Source organism: Notolepis coatsorum (assembly GCF_963971535.1).
Source record: "Notolepis coatsorum genome assembly, chromosome: 3".
NCBI classification, from domain to species: Eukaryota; Metazoa; Chordata; class Actinopteri; order Aulopiformes; family Paralepididae; genus Notolepis; species Notolepis coatsorum.
The window spans coordinates 81,398,342-81,414,702 of record NC_140167.1 but is presented as its reverse complement, the minus strand read 5'-3'; the positions used below and the strand labels follow the sequence as shown (position 1 = coordinate 81,414,702).

Genomic DNA, 16,361 nt, shown 5'->3' with positions numbered 1-16,361 from the left:
TGCGTCGGAGGAAAACATGTGACAGTCTCCGGCCTCCCGGACCAACAGTAGGGGGGAGTGCGCAACAACCAGGAAGGGGGTTGGGAATTGGCATAACGACTAACAGTGGGATGGGAGAAAAATCGGAAAAAGGAGGGGGGGAAAAGATAATAAAAAAATGTATAATAAATAAAATAAAAAAAGACCCTTAGCCGCCAGAGTTCTACCCTTCCTGCTGACTTGTTCACAATCTGTAAATCGCTTTGGACAAAAGTGTCAGCTAAATGACTAAATGTAACAATATGAATGTGAAATGGCTGGAGTAATGTTGTTATTTGTACATTAGGTTACTTTAGATGAGAATCACCTCATAGAACTGCAATGTCACTCACTTACTCATAGCCGCTCTGATCACATTAATGTTCCACACTTACACAGGAAGCTAAAACCAAGGATTTAATTAAAATAAGATTAATAAGAGACAAAATCCAAAAGGCATCAATTTATTAAGAGCATGAAAATAATGTGTCCTGTTGTGTTTTGTCTCTTGTACGGGAGTCAGGGGAGGGAATAAGTCCATCTGATTTGTTCCCATAAGGCCAAATAAAATACTACCATGTTTCTAACCTTTAAGTCATTCATCCAAATCTTGTAACCTACATAGCACTTCTGTCTGGAATTACAAAAGCAACTATCTATACCTTTTTGTTCAAAGACGTAGCCAGATTCTGAGTAATAAATCTCAAAAACTGAAAACACAACGGTGACGTAATCAATAACAATATCCAATATTAGTAACAGGGCTTCAGATCCACACTAACCACCAACACGGGGAGACTCTGGCCATGGCCGATAGTCACTTCTACACGTCCAAGCTGCATTCCTGAGAAGTCGGAAGTGGGAAGTTTCCGATATTATGACCTCTGAACTCTGACCTCCTGGTGTTCCATGTGGTATCTATGATGCTAGCCAGGAGCTACAGAGGATGATTCTACTGTAGATGTAGTTTGCAAAATGTCCTCTAGTCTAAACCGCTATTTGACCATTGCTACTAGAGCCAAGCCAAATGCTTTGATCGCTACCACAGTATTTGACAGTAAAAATTAATATTACAACTCTTAAAAAAAAAACATTATTAATTGATAATTACTACTGAAGCTTTGAAGGCCAAAAACGGCTATTTGGGAGAGCCCTTAGTACAGCAGTGCAAACAGCTAACAGCATACAGATAACGTTAACATCATACAGCTAACATTAACAGCATACAGCCAGCACACAGATAACGTCAATAGCATACAGCTAACATTAACAGCATACAGCTAGCACAGATAACGTTAACATACAGCTAACGTTAACAGCTAGCATCCAGATAACATTAACAGCATACAGCTAACGTTAACAGCATACAGCTAGCACACAGATAACGTTAACAGCATACAGCTAACATACATCTAACGTTAACATACATCTAACGTTAAAAGCATACAGCTAACGTTAACAGCATACAGCTAACAACATACAATTAACAGCTAACAGCATACAGCTAACTACAAATGCCACCATGTATTTTTATTTAGTAAAAATCAAGATGGAGATATGGGAATTCTACACAAGGTGGTCAGAGTTGAGCGGAGGTTCAAGAGGTATTCGACTCAGGAGACGTAAACGCCCCAGTTCCAACTCAGCAGCAGCATGCCGTCAGCCTTGTATCAATAACTGTTAATCATCTGGGGGGAGGGCAACACAGTGGATCAATACAACAAACAACAAACAGTAGGGGGCGTTGTACACCACAGAGATCCAGAGGGGTCTTGAATCTGGACGACACACGGGCTCTTCTCAGTGCTGAGCAGCTCCACGCCGGCCCTCCTGGAACCTGAAAACAATGGCAGTAACCTTAATATTATTAACTCTAATGTAGATGTGACTAGTCTGATGTGTAGATGTAACTAGTCTGATATGTAGATGTAACTAGTCTGATATGTAGATGTAACTAGTCTGATATATAGATGTAACTAGAGTCTGATGTGTAGATGTCAGTAGTCTTATATGTAGATGTAACTACAGTCCGATATGTAGATGTCATTAGAGTCTGATATGTAGATGTAACTAGTCTGATATATAGATGTAACTAGTCTGATGTGTAGATGTCAGTACAGTCTGATATGTAGATGTCATTAGAGTCTGATATGTAGATGTAACTAGTCTGATATATAGATGTAACTAGAGTCTGATGTGTAGATGTCAGTAGAGTCTGATATGTAGATGTCAGTAGAGTCTGATATGTAGATGTAACTACAGTCTGATATGTAGATGTCATTAGAGTCCGATATGTAGATGTCAGTAGTCTGATATGTAGATGTAACTACAGTCTGATATGTAGATGTCATTAGAGTCCGATATGTAGATGTCAGTAGAGTCTGATATGTAGATGTAACTACAGTCTGATATGTAGATGTAACTAGTCTGATATGTAGATGTAACTAGAGTCTGATGTGTAGATGTCAGTAGAGTCTGATATGTAGATGTAACTAGTCTGATATGTAGATGTAACTACAGTCTGATATGTAGATGTAACTAGTCTGATATGTAGATGTAACTAGTCTGATATGTAGATGTAACTAGAGTCTGATGTGTAGATGTCAGTAGTCTTATATGTAGATGTAACTACAGTCCGATATGTAGATGTCATTAGAGTCTGATATGTAGATGTAACTAGTCTGATATATAGATGTAACTAGTCTGATGTGTAGATGTCAGTACAGTCTGATATGTAGATGTCATTAGAGTCTGATATGTAGATGTAACTAGTCTGATATATAGATGTAACTAGAGTCTGATGTGTAGATGTCAGTAGAGTCTGATATGTAGATGCCAGTAGAGTCTGATATGTAGATGTAACTACAGTCTGATATGTAGATGTCATTAGAGTCCGATATGTAGATGTCAGTAGAGTCTGATATGTAGATGTAACTACAGTCTGATATGTAGATGTCAGTAGAGTCTGATATGTAGATGTAACTACAGTCTGATATGTAGATGTAACTAGAGTCTGATGTGTAGATGTCAGTAGAGTCTGATATGTAGATGTAACTACAGTCCGACGTGTAGATGTAACTAGAGGTTGTTGTTCAATATTCTACGGCCTAGATAATGAACAGAGCTTCAAAGCTTTGCATCATGTGGTTCAGCCCTACGGTTATAGAACATATGTAATGGAATCACTACAGTAACAGAACATCTGTGATAGAATTACTGAAGCAACAGAGCATGTTTAACAGGATTACATCTTGAACAAGGTTCTCCATCACAGATCGGATCTCCTCTCGATGCCGAGCAGCTCCACTTCGAAGATGAGCGTGGCTCCTCCCGGGATCTTGGGCGGCGCCCCTCTGTCCCCGTAGCCCAGCTCAGAGGGGATGACAAGCTTCCTCTTCTCCCCTTCGCACATGCCCAGTAGGCCCTGGTCCCAGCCCTTGATCACCTGGAGACAGACACAGGAAGTCACTTTCAGACTGATACGATGTAAACAAGTTATTTTCTTTGACACAGATGTAAAGGTAACAACTTCCATAATATGTGCAGCCATAGCCCCCTCCCTACGCTTGGATATTTCATCAGAGCGGCTAGTGGTAATGTCTGTCCTCCTCTGGGTGGCATTACACCTGCGGGTCTTCAGGGCTAGTGGTGATGTCTGTCCTCCTCTAGGTGGCATTAAACCTGCTGGTCTCCAGGGCTAGTGGTGATGTCTGTCCTCCTCTAGGTGGCATTAAACCTGCTGGTCTCCAGGGCTAGTGGTGATGTCTGTCCTCCTCTAGGTGGCATTAAACCTGCTGGTCTCTAGTGGTGATGTCTGTCCTCTAGGTGGCATTAAACCTGCTGGTCTCTAGTGGTGATGTCTGTCCTCTAGGTGGCATTAAACCTGCTGGTCTCTAGTGGTGATGTCTGTCCTCCTCTAGGTGGCATTAAACCTGCTGGTCTCTAGTGGTAGTGTCCCTGACGCCTGAATGCCTTCTACAACAGAACTGCGTTTCCGCGTCTCTGATTGGCCAGGTCATTTCTGGTCATGTGACATGTACGCCCAATCGTGGGACCGCAAGTTTCTACACTGGTTAAGCTTAGGCGCTCGTTCGAAGTTGGTTAAAGTGGAGATGAAGCAGTGAGCAATGTGATCCTAGTTTGTTTGTTGTGTACCTTGTGTAAGACAGGGTTCTATAATCAAATGTGAAATCTATCTTATTTGTCTGAAAAATATAATATAATATCCCTGTTTTCAACATGGGCGCCGCCATTTTGTTGCTGGCGTCATGGCTGACGTCATGCCGGGGGTTGGGTGTATACACTCTGGTTAGCTGCCTATATTGAATGGGTCAGTCAGCAAATAAAATGTTGCCTACAAAACAACGGGACCGCGGTGGTTCTGTTTGTATTGCTCCTGGCTGTTCAAACTAATTTTACCATGTGAGAGAGAGGAAAGTTGGTTAATTTCCACAAACTACCAGTGAAAAAAACAGTGTTGTCGACATGTTGGCTCGGGCTGGCTGCACTCAGGCGGCGCGACCAGCCTGTTGGACAGGGAAGGAGGATCTGCAGCGAACACTTCATTGCCTCGGATTATGTTGTTGGGGTGGGATGTTTGTCCAGAAGACCACTAATCAGCTGAAGCCGGACGCGGTTCCCTCGGTCTTCGACAGACAGACCGGCGTTAGCTCTCGGGGCCCGGCGTTAGCTCTCGCTAGCTAGCGTTAGCAACCGGAGCGTCGCGGAGCATTCAGCCTGCTGGCTACACAGCTTGTGTAGCCAGCAGGCTGAATGCTCCGCGACGCTGGTTGAAGTGGGTCTAGGTAGCCAGCAGGCTGAATGCTCCGCGACGCTGGTTGAAGTGGGTCTAGGTAGCCAGCAGGCTGAATGCTCCGCGACGCTGGTTGAAGTGGGTCTAGGTAGCCAGCAGGCTGAATGCTCCGCGACGCTCCGGTTGCTAACGCTAGCTAGCGAGAGCTAACGCCGGGCCCCGGCTGGTGCCAACTAGCTAGCGATCGCTCCCGAGAGCTAACGCCGGTCTGTCTGTCGAAGACCGAGGGAACCGCGTCCGGCTTCAGCTGATTAGTGGTCTTCTGGACAAACATCCCACCCCAACAACATAATCCGAGGCAATGAAGTGTTCGCTGCAGATCCTCCTTCCCTGTCCAACAGGCTGGTCGCGCCGCCTGAGTGCAGCCAGCCCGAGCCAACATGTCGACAACACTGTTTTTTTCACTGGTAGTTTGTGGAAATTAACCAACTTTCCTCTCTCTCACATGGTAAAATTAGTTTGAACAGCCAGGAGCAATACAAACAGAACCACCGCGGTCCCGTTGTTTTGTAGGCAACATTTTATTTGCTGACTGACCCATTCAATATAGGCAGCTAACCAGAGTGTATACACCCAACCCCCGGTATGACGTCAGCAACAAAATGGCCGCGCCCATAATGCTAAATGCTTCAGAAATGTACACAACAAATCGTTTTTTCTTAGAAACTGCTTATTTTTATAACGTGACTTCTTCTGTGGCTTATCTAAATACTAATGTGATGCTATGAATATGTATTTATCGCACTGCTTCATTTCCACTTTAAGGTTAGAGTTTGTCTTAGAGCATGGCGATAGAACGCCAGGTAGTTTGCAGGCTGTTAGACCCGGAAATAGGCGCAGAACTTGCTGTCCCACGATTGGCGCACATGTCACATGACCTGGCCAATCAGAGCGCAAAACTCGAACACAGAAATGCAGTTCCGTCGTAGAAGGCATACACGCGTCCCTGACCGTATCTGTGCACATAGGGATCTTTGCCTTTTGTTTAAATTATCCTTAACATACGTTTCTACACTGTAGCTATTCTTTATGAGACAGTGCGTTTGTAATTTGTCTTAAATATACCATATATTAACACTTTGAGTGCCACTCACGGCAAACTCGTGTTTACGATAGTTACGTTGAAAGCCACTCACGAGATTTCTCCGATTTTTTTTTAGCGATCTGAAATCATATTGCATCACGCGAGCCTACCCTAGCGTCGCCGGCGATCAGATGTGAAAAAAGCGCCCCCTATCGTCTCCCAGATGACATTAGGGATTTTGGAATGGACTCAATGAAAATGGATGGGGAAAAAAATATTCCAGTCCACATTTTCCAGTCCACTGATGCAGCCGGGGTTACCAGTAGAGTTGTTCCGATACCGATACCAGTATCGGAAATGCCGCCGATACTGCCTAAAATGCTGGTATCGGTATCGGCGAGTACCCTCTAATGTTGCGCTCCGATACCATGACGTAATTTATCAACAACACTGCGGACGTTGGGCTCTGTAGATACTTTATATACTCATACTTCGCTGGGTGAGCATTATAAAACAAACGTGTGCTTAATCGACCGTGAATTAAAGTGTCAATTGCCATTAACAGCAGAGCAGATACTTTCTTAAAATGCCATTGTCCCGACAGCGCTGTTGACGGGGAGCTCTGATGAGTTCGCTTGGTGGCTGGTGTTATTAGCATTGAACAGCTAACCGAAAGCTAGCTTTGACGTTACCTTGGCTAAAGTTGGGGCTATTCACATAATCCAGCAATAATGGCTGCAGATCTGCAAGCAAAGTACAGCAAATTGGCAAATGAGTATTCCAAGTTAAATCACAATGTCACCGGCAGTAACGTTACAGTCTTTCCATATAGCGGTAGCTCATGCTAGCTAACATAGCTCACGGTAACGTTGTCATTGCACAATTGCACGTCGCGTACACAATTAATGACATGTTGCGGACAGCCATATCGGCGACAATGTTTAGCTTTTAGTGCCAAATGATAAGAGTCTGAGGCGGAGTCTCAAAAGAGAATGTTGAATATTTATTGTGCAAAAATCACAACAACAGAGCCTCTGGTACTAAACGGAGCCTTCTTGTGGAAGCAAGTGCAGCAACGAATAATGTCCGTGTGGAACTAATGTGCCAACAACCTTTCCGTGGGTGAACTCATTGAGATAGTTTTCAATTACTGATACTAATACTAATCTATACAATCACCTGTTGTTGAATAAATACCATTACTTTATAGTTATTACTAAAAAACAGTATATATAAAACAGTAGCTGTATAAAAAAAAAAAAACGTTTTATAATTTATATAATATTTTTTAATTTTTTTAATGTATGCACTGGTATCGGATAAGTATCGGTATCGGCCGATACCCAAAGCTTAGGTATCGGAATCGGATCGGAAAGGAAAAAATGGTATCGGAACATCTCTAGTTACCAGAGTTCATTCTGGAGACTCTGAGCCCCGCGGATCATGAGTTCTACTGTATACACGTTAGATCTATACACTTATCGATTTTTTTCGAATGGTGATCAGGAATTGGAATATACCAGTTGGATACCATCTGATGTCAGGTAAGGAATCTATGTTATCAGTGTTAGGATAATCAGACTCGTTTTGATGAAGATATAAGCTTTTTTCTGATATGTGCTCCAGCGGTTTCACTGTAAAATCCATGAGGAAATGAAAACGGCTATTATCAGCGCGCGCCTCGAATGTGCGTGCGGGCACGTATACTATTGATCATCTAGCGTTTATTTGAAAACGATTCATAAATAGGCAGACAAATATCAACGTTCTGGAATATTCCAGTAAAAGACGATTATCACAGAATGGGCTGTTTTTTTATTACCTCAAAACGGGTGCTTTTCAAAATGCTCTCAAACGGAAATGAAGCGATAAAAAACCAATCTGCCTTGACAGCACTGACTGGAAAATGATTCTTTGATAAGCGACGGGCAGATTAGACACATAGCCATAATTTAAAACATAGATTAGGCGATATTAAGGTTAACATTGGCGCCGATGGTGGCATTCAAGCACTAAGTCGTGCACCCCCTGGTGGCACTGAAAGTGTTAACAGACCATTTTCTTTGTACATGAGAAACATTTTCCTCCCAATATCCTGAATACCACACAATAACCGGTTCTGGAAAATTAATACCAAATCGTTCCCATAAAATAAGGATTTCACCTCATTAGCTCAAGGATGATGCAAAATGTCCCTTTAAATGTCTTTTTAGTGATTCTCTGAGCGAGTCTATTCCAAAGCCCAAGCATGTTTGGAGGTTTGTACATACATCTGATCTAGCACTATTACTCAGTAGTACTAATTTATATATTTTATATCCAGTACATTGTACATTGTATATTATTATTGCAAATAATTATACAATACATAAAATGTTCATGATAAAGTGTTTAAGTACAGTACAATTTGATAGCATAAACAATTGTAGTGTACAATATTGATGTTTATGACTAATAATGTGATTAATAATGCAAGTAGTTATCTAGCCGACAACAACACCGGTCATTGTTACCCGTGCGGTTCGCAGTGAATGTGAACGGTCTGTTATAGCCTATAGCACTATTGATTCAAGATGCAAGATATTCATTTGTCATATGCACAGTTAAAAAGACAATGAAAATATGACTTTGCTAGTCCCCCCCTTCACAGAAAATGACAAAATATAGACTTCAACTAGAATTCAAATATTAGGAAAATGTTTAATGCTAAAATAAAGAATCTTAAGAAGATAAATAAAGTAGAAAAATAAGGCAGAGTATTGCACATTCAGTTCAGAGTATAGTGGTAGAAAGGATATAAAGTGCACTATGCATTGTTGCAAATAATGGTAGTATTGTACATGCTGTCATACTACAGTTATATGGGTAGACTATAGACCCCCGCAACACGTCCTGTATTTTGAGCTCATAGGAGAGAGTGGGGGAGGGGGAAAGGGAGCGCGTGGGGATACAATTAACAGTTGATTAGAGCCTTGGCATAAGTGGTTGTACCTAATCAACATAGGCTCTAATCAACATTCATTCATGCGCTCCCTTCCCCTCCCCCCATGAGCTCCATGTAACGCAGGGTTGATTGATTGAAAATGTTATTAACAGATTGCAGAATGGGTACAATACAGTACAGCTCAATACACACAATTGTTAAGGGGATGCAGTCCAGAGAAAGACGTTTGTCTTGTTTACATCAGGGTGGGTCCCCCATTTTCAATTCATCATAACATATACACGACATACAGATACAGTACTGCTCAGTGGCGGACTGGCCATCGGGACGTTCGGGACGAATCCCGATGGGCCGGGACCAAAGTGGGCTGGTCCAAAAAAAAAAAAAAAAAAAAAAAAAAAAAAATTTTTTTTTTTTTGTGCCAGTGTGTGGGCCAGTGTGTGGGCCACTAATGTGGGCCGATGTGTGGGCCAGTGTGTGGGCCAGTGTGTGGGCCAGTGTGTGAGTCGGTGTGTGGGCCACTAATGTGGGCCAGTGTGTGGGCCGGTGTGTGGGCCAGTGTGTGAGTCGGTGTGTGGGCCACTAATGTGGGCCAGTGTGTGGGCCAGTGTGTGGGCCGGTGTGTGGGCCAGTATGTGGGCCGGTGTGTGGGCCGGTGTGTGGGCCACTATGTGGGCCAGTCTGTGCGCCGGTGTGTGGGCCAGTGTGTGAGTCGGTGTGTGGGCCACTAATGTGAGCCAGTGTGTGGGCCGGTGTGTGGGCCAGTATGTGGGCCGGTGTGTGGGCCGGTGTGTGGGCCAGTATGTGGGCCAGTGTGTAGGCCGGTGTGTGGGCCAGTGTGTGGGCCGGTGTGTGGGCCATTATGTGGGCCGGTGTGTGGGCCAGTGTGTGGGCCGGCAATAAAACAATAAACAAGTTGCATAAACTAAATCAGATTAAAAATTATCACAGTTCTGGTTTGCCTTAAGATGCAGTTTAAGATGGGTCTTGAACATGGAGTATGTAGGGCACTCTCTAATCACAACTGGCAGGCTATTCCAGTAGTTACCACTTTTAACAGAGAACACAGTTTTTGCAATGGTAGTATACCGAAAAGGCACCTTACAGTCCCCTCTACTGATGGCCCTGGTGGTAATGCCAGTGTCTGCTTTCTGTTGGATGAACTCATTCAATGGGGGAGGGGCAAGTCCATGCAGAACCTTGTACATGAAGCAAGTATATTTGAAAACTTGAAAATTCTCGAAACTTAGCATGTTATGTTTTTCTAAAACATTAGTGATTAAATGAAATTTATTTCCTATCAAATACTTTTATGGCTTTTTTGTAGAGTAATTATATTGGTGTAAGAGTAGTGACATATAAAAGAGACCAGTTGATAAAACAGTAGGCCTACTCGATGTGTGATAAAATCATTGAATGCAGAAACATCCTTGCAGCATTAACTGGCAGGCAGGGCCTGATCTGCCTGAAGTTTTTGATGTTAAACTTGACTTTGTCACTTTCTTCACATGACTTTTTGAAGGTCAATGTAGAGTCCAATGTGACCCCAAGATACTTAAATTAATGTACAATGTCCAGCTCCGCCTCTCCCAGAAACACATTAGAGTGAGTGACCTCTACTGGTGACTTTGTGAACATCATACACACTGTTTTCTTGGTGTTAAGTGAAAGACATGCTTTTGTTAGCCAGTCTTGAATGAGACATGAGACATCAGTGAATGAGATTCACGTTTCCTCCCAACTGCGAGTAGGCCTAGAAGCGCAGAAATGGAGAATGCAAAAAAAGAAAGGGTGGAGCTGAAAAAGCTAGAATTAAAAAACTAAAATTGCTAGTAAAAGACGCAGAACAATGTTCTAAAATTACAGACATGTTTACCCGCTGCTGCTGCTAATGATGATGAAGTTCAAGTGGAAGGAACCAACAGTAACATGACAGGTGCATGCAGTAGCCTAGTGCATATTCTACTGTTGGTGTCTGCCGGTTCATGAGGGCTAGCTAGCCTATACTAGCTCTTGCAGTGATTTCAGTCATTCTATTACAAGACAATGTGCTTTCCGTATTCCTGATTCCTTACAGCACGTGGACGTAAATAGTTGTGACTCGTGATGTTTTTTCTCTGACTAAAAGTTTAGTTAGCAATGTTAGGACTAGTGCCCACCACAGCATCAGAAGCTAAAGTGCTAACCTAGAGAGCCAATCAGAACCTAGGACGGGCTGCAAATTAATCGGCTACTAATATTATAATAGTAAATACTAAAATAAAATACTATTATGTTCCCTTCCAAATTTTCATGTTGATATAATATTGGTAATCTAATTGATTGAATTGAGTAGTTGCCATTTTACATGCTTAAATAAGATGTACCTTAGAATTCCCAACTGTTAGCCATGTTCTCGATCTGTATATGATTAGTCTCATCTACATGTTTGTAAATAACCACAGCTAACTAGCTTAAGCTAACAACTAGGTCAGTAGTTAAACATATGTGATTGCATATAACAGCTAACTGCTACAGCTAAGTTGGTAGTTAGCCTATTCCATTAATGTTGAATGTATTTATGAAGGTTGTTGATGGTGGTTGGCGCTGATTAGCAGACATGATTCCGTGAGTCTGCCACAGGGCAGCTGTGTTTGCTGATGCTGCTCACAACCACCAGTAGTGTATAACTGTGTGAGTGTGAATGCTTGATGGTTTCTGTGAAGCGCTTTGTGGAACAATGCTGATATACAGTTAAGAATGAGTAATTCGCTTTTGGTTTTTAAGAAAAATTTGTAAAGCTATTTTTGAAAACTACAGGGGTGAATAATACTGTTTTCTTTTGCTATTTTCTTTTAGAATACTGTTTTGGAGTCTTAATTAAAAAAAAAAAAAAAAAATTTATCCACTTTTTCTCCTATTTTCTACATTTTCTCCCATCCCAATTTCGTATCATCCAATTCAACCCTCCCCTGTCACGAACGCTGTTTCTTGCCTCCCACAAGCCGGCTGCAATGTGGACTAAGTCATACATAGCACAAGTCCCCTCCGGTACTTGAGGTAACAGCAGTCGCATCTTTTCACCTGCGCAGCTCGATCTCTCAGTGGCGAGGAGTAACGCGTGGGAGGCTCACGCTGCCCCCGACACTTCCTGATTCTACTGCGCAGGCACACCAACCGACCTGTAGGAGTCGCTGTCCACAACGCCCAATCCCCACCCATCAGTTTCCCACCCCCTAATACGGCCAATGTGTATTAGTATGAACGACCAGCTAAACTGAAAGCAATGTGGAGCGCTGTGCTCGAACAGGCGAGCCCAGCGTCTCCAGTATTTGTGGCGAGCGCCTTGCCCACTACGCCACGTAGCCGCATTTTTTTTTTAATTTTTGTTAAGAATATAGGACAGGCATATATAAGCATTATGCTTCAGTCTGTACCTTTTCAGTCACTGTAAAATCAAATATTGTTAAATGATGGGGTATATTGTATTGTGTGAGATGATGACTGAATAAACTACTACTACTACTACTACTTTGGGTGTTTTCAAAAGGCTGAAAAACGCTGTATGAATTCAAGCCATTATTATTGATTGCTGATGTTCTTCTTATGCAGTTGACTCTGAGGAAAGAGAGAGCGCCCAATCCAGCACAGCTGACCCTGAGGGGAGAGAGAGCGCCCAGTCCAGCACAGCTGACCCTGAGGGGAGAGAGAGAGCCCAGTCCAGACAGACAGACAGACAGACAGACAGACACACAGAGAGAGAGACAGAGAGACACAGAGAGAGAGACACACAGAGAGAGGGAGAGAGACACACACAGAGACACATACATAGAGAGAGAGAGAGAGAGAGAGAGAGAGAGAGAGAGAGAGAGAGAGAGAGAGAGAGAGAGAGAGAGAGAGAGAGAGAGAAACAGGCTCTTGGAATGGGTGTCTGGGAGGAAGTGGGGGGTCTTTCAATGTTGATTAAACGGCAAGCAACTAATGTCATGAGTGCCAAATTAAAGGACAATAAATCCAATCTAACTGAAATTGTGTAGCACAGACCTTTCTATTAGGGATGCTCGATATTGGCTTTTTTACCGATACCGATATACCGATATTGTCCAACTCTTAATTTCCGATACCGATATCAACCGATATCAACCGATACCGATATATGCAGGGTTTCCCGCCCCAAGAAATGGAATAATTTCAGGTAATTAACATTACATATCTCTTGTTGTGGAATTAACACAACATTATGCATACTTTTGACAATAAATAAAATCAGAATTGGTTCTTACTTGCTTGCCTGGGTAAATAAAGGTTATAGAAATGTAAATAAAATATTATTTCTTTAAAACCGATACCGATATTTTTCGATATCACATTTTAATGCCGATATCGGCCGATAATATCGGTAGGCCGATAATATCGGACATCCCTACTTTCTATGGATCAAAACCTCAATATTATTATGGTGTAGTTAATACTTCATGTATCCTTAATCCCTAGGCTAATGAGGCACTAAGATGTTAGTAAAAAAAAATATATGCCAATGAAAAAATATATGCCAATGACGGGAAGTAACGGTATATGTATGTGTGTGTCTGTGTGTGTGTGTGTGTGCACTGTGCATGAGTGCACATCTAGGGGCGGTGTGTAGATTTGGTCTCCCTGATGTTGACTCCTTAGCCACAGCCTTGGGTTGTTTAATACTGGACAAGTGTTTCATAACGCCCGTTGTGTGGGCCGGTTTCGGGGCCGGTGCGTGGGCCGGTGTGTGGGCTGGTGCGTCTGAATGTCCCGGGCTGAATTTGTGTCCCAGTCCGCCACTGGTACTGCTACATCTATACATACATTTATGACATACCAGATTTGCAAATACAGTACTGTTTGTGATACAAAAAGAGTCTAGAAAAGAGAGTATACATTTGACGTAGAAACTGTACATTGGAGGAGGCTGGGGAGGTGGGGTGGGGTTGGGGGGAGACTGTACAACTGTACAAGCAAAACTGTACATTGGAATATTGACAAAAACATGACATACAGATAGACAGTACTGCTACATCTAGACATTTATGACAGACCAGATTTGCAAATACAGTACTGTGTTTGTGATACAAAAATAGTCTAGAAAAGAGAGTATATATACATTGCAGCGGTCTCTATAGTTGTACACTTGTTTACCTGTCCGGTCCCCAGGGTGAAGGTGAACGGTCTGTCCCGGGGGATGCTGGAGTCGAACTCGGTGCCGTCCTCCAGCTTGCCGGTGTAGTGCAGGTTGAGCACGTCCCCCTTGCGGGACCGCAGGGAGCAGTCGTCCACCCGCTTCTTGATGCCGATCTGCAGCTTCTTCTTCTCGGTGGCGGCGGCTCCTCTCACCGCCTCCGGCACCAGAGACACCAGAGTCACCGCGAGGAGAAACAACACCCTCATGGCTGGATATATGTAACCTAACCTAACCTCCTCCCGAATGACTTAGGAATGATTTCTTCTTGGTATGAATGGTAGGTTGTTTTTTCGGACAACACTTTGATCGGTATCGTGGAAGAGAGTGAGCTAGCAAATCGGTTTTCTCTTCTGGAGGAAACGGAAATGGCGACGGTTGGTCCCACGACCAAATTAACCCGGTCAGAAACATAGGCTACTGCTGCTGCGTTTGTGAATCCAGTGACGTGGGCCAGGGGATATCTGCAGAGCCGCAAGCCCGACGTCTGGGCGGGGCTTCGTGGCTTGGACTAGGTTTGAGGCGGATCTTCGTGGCTTGGACTAGGTTTGAGGCGGGTCTTCGTGGCTTGGACTAGGTTTGAGGCGGGTCTTCGTGGCTTGGACTAGGTTTGAGGCGGGATTTCGTGGCTTGGACTAGGTTTGAGGCGGAGCTTCGTGGCTTGGACTAGGTTTGAGACGGAACTTCGTGGCTTGGACTAGGTTTGACTGTGCGTGGGCGGGGCTTCGTGGCTTGTACTCGGTTTGACTGTGCAGTAGTCAGTTTGTGCTGTTTATTTTTACAAGCAGTGAAGACTCGACAGCATTTGCATTTCTGTGTTCCGTGTTGCAGGTTAGGGTTATGGTTAGGGTTATGGTTAGGGTTAAGGTTAGGGTTAACGCAGTGATGCCACAGATTACTTGTAAAAGTAATCCGATTACTGATTACTGATTACTCCTTTAAAAAGTAATCCAAGTTACTTTACTGATTACTTGATTATCAGAGTAACTTAGTTACTTTGAAAGTAACTAGGTTACGAAGTCGTCATCGTTCCCCCAACAGTTTTTTTTAAACGCTTTATTGAAAGTGCATAAATTGTTTTTAACTTGTTTCTCTGCACATAACGTAAATTGTTAAACTAGTGCTTCAGCTTCTGTACCATCAAGTATGGTAAAGCAACAGTCTATGATGCTCACAGCATTAGAGCAGCCAGCCAGTGGTTTTACAAAACCAGTGTATCCATTCACATCTAACAAATGCAGGCTGAACTATTCAATTATATCAACTGTAACTATTAAATTGTTTTTATAAATGTCTCTCTATAAACATACAATCAGTCTCTCTTTAACATGTAAATTAACTGTAAATCTGGCAAATAAGGAGTAGGGTCGAGCTGCAACCTCGGAGCCTCGAGGTCCAGATTGGTACTTCCGGCCTGCCACAGGACTAATGCGGAAGTATCTCGAAGTACGTCTGACGTAATAGTCCTGTGGCAGGACTATGCGGAAGTATCTCGAAGTACGTCTGACGTATCTCGAATTACGTCTGACGTTTCTCTACGTTAGCGAACATTAAACGTTGTATTCATAAAATAATATAAAATCAGCAGCATGGGGAGGGCCGGGGGGAGGGGAGGTACAGGTAGTAGAAGACATAGAGGTACAGGTCACATAATTATAGTACAGTGGAGAAGTAAAAATGGAATAAAAAGGCAGTGTAAACAATATTAACTCTAATAATAACACGCCTTGCGGGCTCATTATAATACGAGAGTCTGCATTGTATAGAGCGGATCCCCCGGCCGTATTCAAGCGCTGGAGCGCTTTGCGATGGATCAAACTGTATTAATATAGTAGTAATAATAGTAGTTGGCTAGTTGCGCGCTTCTGGCCACCTCCCGCAGTGCGCGCATACACACATACTGTCTGTAGCTATACAGTACGTGCAAAATTAATTGTCAAGAGCCAATCGCACAGGTTGCCTCATCTCATCTGGCTCTGCAAATAGATCTAGAGTCTGAATATCATATATAGCCTGCTGATGATCTCTCTCTCGAGTCAAATCCATTCTGAGAACGGAATGCAGTGCCCGCGACGAGGGTCTTGATTGAAAAGTTGGGAAAAGTAATCAGATTACAATAACGCGTTACTTAGTAGCGTGTTACCGGCATCACTGGGGTTAAGGTTAAGGTTAGGGTTAGGGTTAGGGTTAAGGTTAGGGTTAGGGTTAAAAATAAACAGCACAAACTGACTACTTCCGGGTTTTACAGGAAACAATACAAGGTACAAGCCACGACGCCCCGCCCACACACGGTCAAACCTAGTCCAAGCCACGAAGCCCGCCTCAAACCTAGTCCAAGCCATGAAGCCCCGCCCAGACGTTGGGCTTGCGGCTC

At 43.2% G+C, this 16,361-nt stretch overlaps 1 protein-coding gene across 1 annotated transcript; it reads right to left on the bottom strand.

The window, feature by feature from the left end:
- Nucleotides 1-468: 468 nt before the first annotated feature.
- On the bottom strand, nucleotides 469-14,363 carry fkbp2 (FKBP prolyl isomerase 2). Its single transcript, XM_084310960.1, has 3 exons — nucleotides 13,948-14,363; nucleotides 3,267-3,463; nucleotides 469-1,855 (listed from the first exon to the last, which is right to left on the bottom strand). Exons 1-2 carry the CDS (start codon nucleotides 14,194-14,196, stop codon nucleotides 3,287-3,289), a joined length of 426 nt encoding a protein of 141 aa, XP_084167086.1. The 5' UTR covers nucleotides 14,197-14,363; the 3' UTR covers nucleotides 469-1,855; nucleotides 3,267-3,286.
- Nucleotides 14,364-16,361: the final 1,998 nt, after the last annotated feature.